The sequence below is a fragment of the Meleagris gallopavo genome, assembly GCF_000146605.3.
Source record: "Meleagris gallopavo isolate NT-WF06-2002-E0010 breed Aviagen turkey brand Nicholas breeding stock chromosome 18 unlocalized genomic scaffold, Turkey_5.1 Chr18_random_7180001835843, whole genome shotgun sequence".
Lineage (NCBI taxonomy): Eukaryota > Metazoa > Chordata > Aves > Galliformes > Phasianidae > Meleagris > Meleagris gallopavo.
The window spans coordinates 1-3,343 of record NW_011099178.1 but is presented as its reverse complement, the minus strand read 5'-3'; the positions used below and the strand labels follow the sequence as shown (position 1 = coordinate 3,343).

General features: G+C 51.1%; 1 protein-coding gene across 5 annotated transcripts; it reads right to left on the bottom strand.

The window, feature by feature from the left end:
• Positions 1 to 56: 56 nt before the first annotated feature.
• Positions 57 to 3,335, bottom strand: LOC100541679 (myelin-oligodendrocyte glycoprotein-like). Of its 5 annotated transcripts, none has more exons than XM_019610829.1 (14): positions 2,746 to 3,335; positions 2,275 to 2,382; positions 1,943 to 1,963; positions 1,573 to 1,593; positions 1,443 to 1,463; positions 1,331 to 1,351; positions 1,204 to 1,224; positions 1,078 to 1,098; positions 955 to 975; positions 825 to 845; positions 698 to 718; positions 600 to 617; positions 476 to 499; positions 57 to 381 (listed from the first exon to the last, which is right to left on the bottom strand). In XM_019610829.1, exons 1-14 carry the CDS (start codon positions 3,179 to 3,181, stop codon positions 356 to 358), a joined length of 801 nt encoding a protein of 266 aa, XP_019466374.1. In that variant the 5' UTR covers positions 3,182 to 3,335; the 3' UTR covers positions 57 to 355. The 5 variants fall into 5 exon arrangements, 4 of the variants coding, with proteins under 4 accessions (XP_019466374.1, XP_019466376.1, XP_019466375.1 ...); XM_019610830.1 differs by having other exon boundaries at positions 61 to 381; positions 476 to 496; positions 598 to 617; XM_019610831.1 differs by lacking the exons at positions 476 to 499; positions 600 to 617.
• Positions 3,336 to 3,343: the final 8 nt, after the last annotated feature.

Genomic DNA, 3,343 nt, shown 5'->3' with positions numbered 1-3,343 from the left:
GAAGACTCAGCCTGTTCCGTGGAACCAAAGCCCCAGTAACTGATAACAGCCAATGATCCATTGCCATCAGCAGGTAAGCTTTATTCCATGGTGACAGCGAAGAACAGAGCTAACACCCAAAGCATTTTCTACCTTTGCTTCCACGTGCACGCTTCTATTTCCCAAGCGTTACATATTCATTAGATGCCCACAAAGCCAGGTACGTGACCACATTATTTCCCAAACTGTCCATCCCTTTTCCAGGATCTCTGTCTCCTCCCTTTTTCTTCCTTCCTAGATTTGAGGTATCCCAATTTTGGTATCTGCGGTCTGTGAAGCTTAACTCCCGTGGTTACCGTGAGGCACAGTTCATCTCTCAATCCTGTTCTTCCGATGGTTTTTCTGCAAAAGAAAGAGAAAAGCAGCGGATGCTGGGGTGGGACAGCTTGTCATCCCTCGGGAAGCCCCGTGTTGCTTTGGGTTGGGGAAGACTCACCCGATTCTTCAGTTCCTACCACTGGAGAAGTCAGAGAAAAGCAAAGCATGATGACAGCAGCAGCTCATTCCACAGCTCCCACAGGAAGATCCCGGTGTTTTAATAGGGGAGGGGATACGCACCTTCTCTTGGCCGTGTTTTTCTGGGAAAAAAGGAGAGGTGAGGCAGCTTGTCATCGCATGGCAAAGCCCATATTCCTTTGGTTGGGGGAAGAAGGCTCACCTGATTCTTCTCTTTGTCCCCCTGGAAAAGGAAGAGAAAAGCATTGCGTGAGGAGGGGAACATCTCATCCCACAGCTCACACAGGCAGACCCCCTTTTTTTCTCTTAGTCTGGCAGGGAGCACTCACCCAGGGCTGCATCTTGTTTCTCTGCAAAAGAAACAAACAAGAAATGCATGATGAGAAGGGTCAGATGATGATGCCATGCCTGATCCCGTGGGAAGACTCCAAACCCACTGTTTTGAGGAGGGAGACTCACCCAACTTTGCATCCATTCTTTCTGCAAAGGAAGAGCAGAGACAGAGTTTGATGAGAGGAACATCTCATCCCACAGCTCACACGGGATGATCGCAGCGTTCTCAAGTTAGCAGGGGACACTCACCCATCTTTTCGTGGAGGTTCCCTGGAGAAGAAAGAGAAGAGCAGTGCATGGTCAGAGGAACATCCCACCCCACAGCTCCCACAGGAAGATCCCCTTTTATTTTTTGAATTGGGAGGAAAGGCTCACCTAGTTTTGCAACTATATCCTCTGGATAAGAAATTAGAAATGCGTGATGAGAAAGATCAGAGGATCATCCCATGGCTGCTCCCATGGGAAGACCCCAAATTCCTTCTGTGTAGGCAGGGAGACTTACTCATATGTGCATCTCTTCTGACTGCAAAGAAAAAGCAGAAACTGTGCACAATAGACGAACATCTCATCCCAGAGGTCCCACAGGCAGCACATTTAGAACTGAGGAGACTCACCTGCTTCCAGTAAGAGTTCCTCTGGAAAAGAAAGAGCAGAGCAGTGCAGGGTCAGAGGGGAGAGCTGCTCATCCCACGGCTGATGCCATGGGGAGACCTGAATTCCCTCACTTTGGGGGAGGAGACTTACCCAGCATTGTACTTCTTCTCACTGCATAAGGGAAACAAAGGAAATGCATGGTCAGGGGAAACAATTTCTCATCCCATGGCTGCTCCCATACCCAGACCCCAAATCTTTTGTTCTGCAAAGTGGCCAGTGATCACTTTGGTCCGAGAGGGAATTAAACTAATAGGAAAGAACTGTTTGAGCTAGACTTGTGAAGAGGATCCATCAGGATCAACATGGGATGCCATGACCCCTGTCCATCCCACAGTGCCAGTACATCCCAAGGCTCCAAAAATCCCATGGACCAAACCCATCACATAAACCCAGCACTCTGCAGTCTTCTATCAGATCCATTAAAGGGATTTTGGTGGTGGAAGGGGCTGGAAGGACTCACTCAGCTCTCTGATCTGTGCCGCTGGAAAACAAAGCAGAGGAAGAGGTGGTCAGCAGGACAGCTTGGTTTGTGCGGAATTCTCCAGTGGGTCTGGACCTTTCCACCTGCCCCACACTCCAGCCACGTTCCTGTCTTTTCACCCTTCCTTTTTCCCCTTCCTTCATTCCCCAAAAGAAAGGCAAATTTCATTTAACAAGCATGATGGGAATCCCAGGAAAAATCTCCCTTCCTCCTCCTGTGTACCTCCATGGAGCAGAGCTCAGCACCACCCCGACCATCCCTGTCCCTGCACAACACCTCCCTGCGCTCCATCTCCTCCGCTCTCAGCTCACCTTGCTTTCTATAGAGAAAAGCTATGATGACAACAAATGCCACCAAAAGAAGTGGGACAACCACACCCAGAGCCACCTTCCAGGGATAGATGGTCTCAGAAAAGGGATCTGGAAAAAAACATCAGGACAACGGGTTTTTTTTCCATTGCCATACATGGAAAATCAAGACTCAGACTTGGGAGATCACAGAACCCGAAGGGGCAGCAACCAGGGAGCAGTGACACACAAAGGCAGCGTGCCCAGCTTGGCACAGGTGGAGGAGCTGCTCAGCATCCTGTGCCCTCTGCCACTGAGACATGAAGAAACCCATCATGGAAACCCAACCCAACCACCTCATCCATGCAGATCCATCCCCAAATCACACTGTGCACACGCGCCAACTCCAGCATCTCCTGGAACAATTCAGCCCCAACCTCTTTTCAGAGGCTGCTGTCCTTCAGCTCTCCACGCACGGACACCCCAGCCACTGACCTGACACCTCCAGGTTCACCACAGCTTCTGCATAGCCATCACCATTTTCCACAGCACAGCTGTATGAGCCACTATCAGTGGATCTCACAGCAGTGATGCGCAGATCCAGGTTTCCATCAGAGAGCCCATTCCTGAGCAGTTCTGTCCTCCCTTTATACTCCTCCATCTGCTCCAGATCCACTCCATTTTGGTAGTGGTGCACAAAACCAGAGGACTGGTGCTGGATCCATCTGATGTCTGAGTTCCAAGCATCCTTGCAAGGACACAAGTGGCAGCGCAGCACGACGTCCTGTCCCACGATGGCAGTGACCCGGAGGCTCGGTGCCACCACCCTGAGCTGGGCTGGGCAATGAGAAGGGCACGGAGAGACGGTGAGATGGTGGCTGTGTGAATGTGGGGCATGGAGCGGCACAGGGTGAGTTGGTGTGTGCTCCATCCCATGTAACAGCACTGGAGAGGGAGCAGGAGGGAGCGGGGAAGGACTTGTGTGGGTGGGAGCCCACTGACAGCGTGTGGTGGAGGTGGAGAAGAGACAGAAATTCTACCCAGAATGGCGTCTTTCATGATACAGCGGAAGCAAAAGTGAAACCCAAGTGTG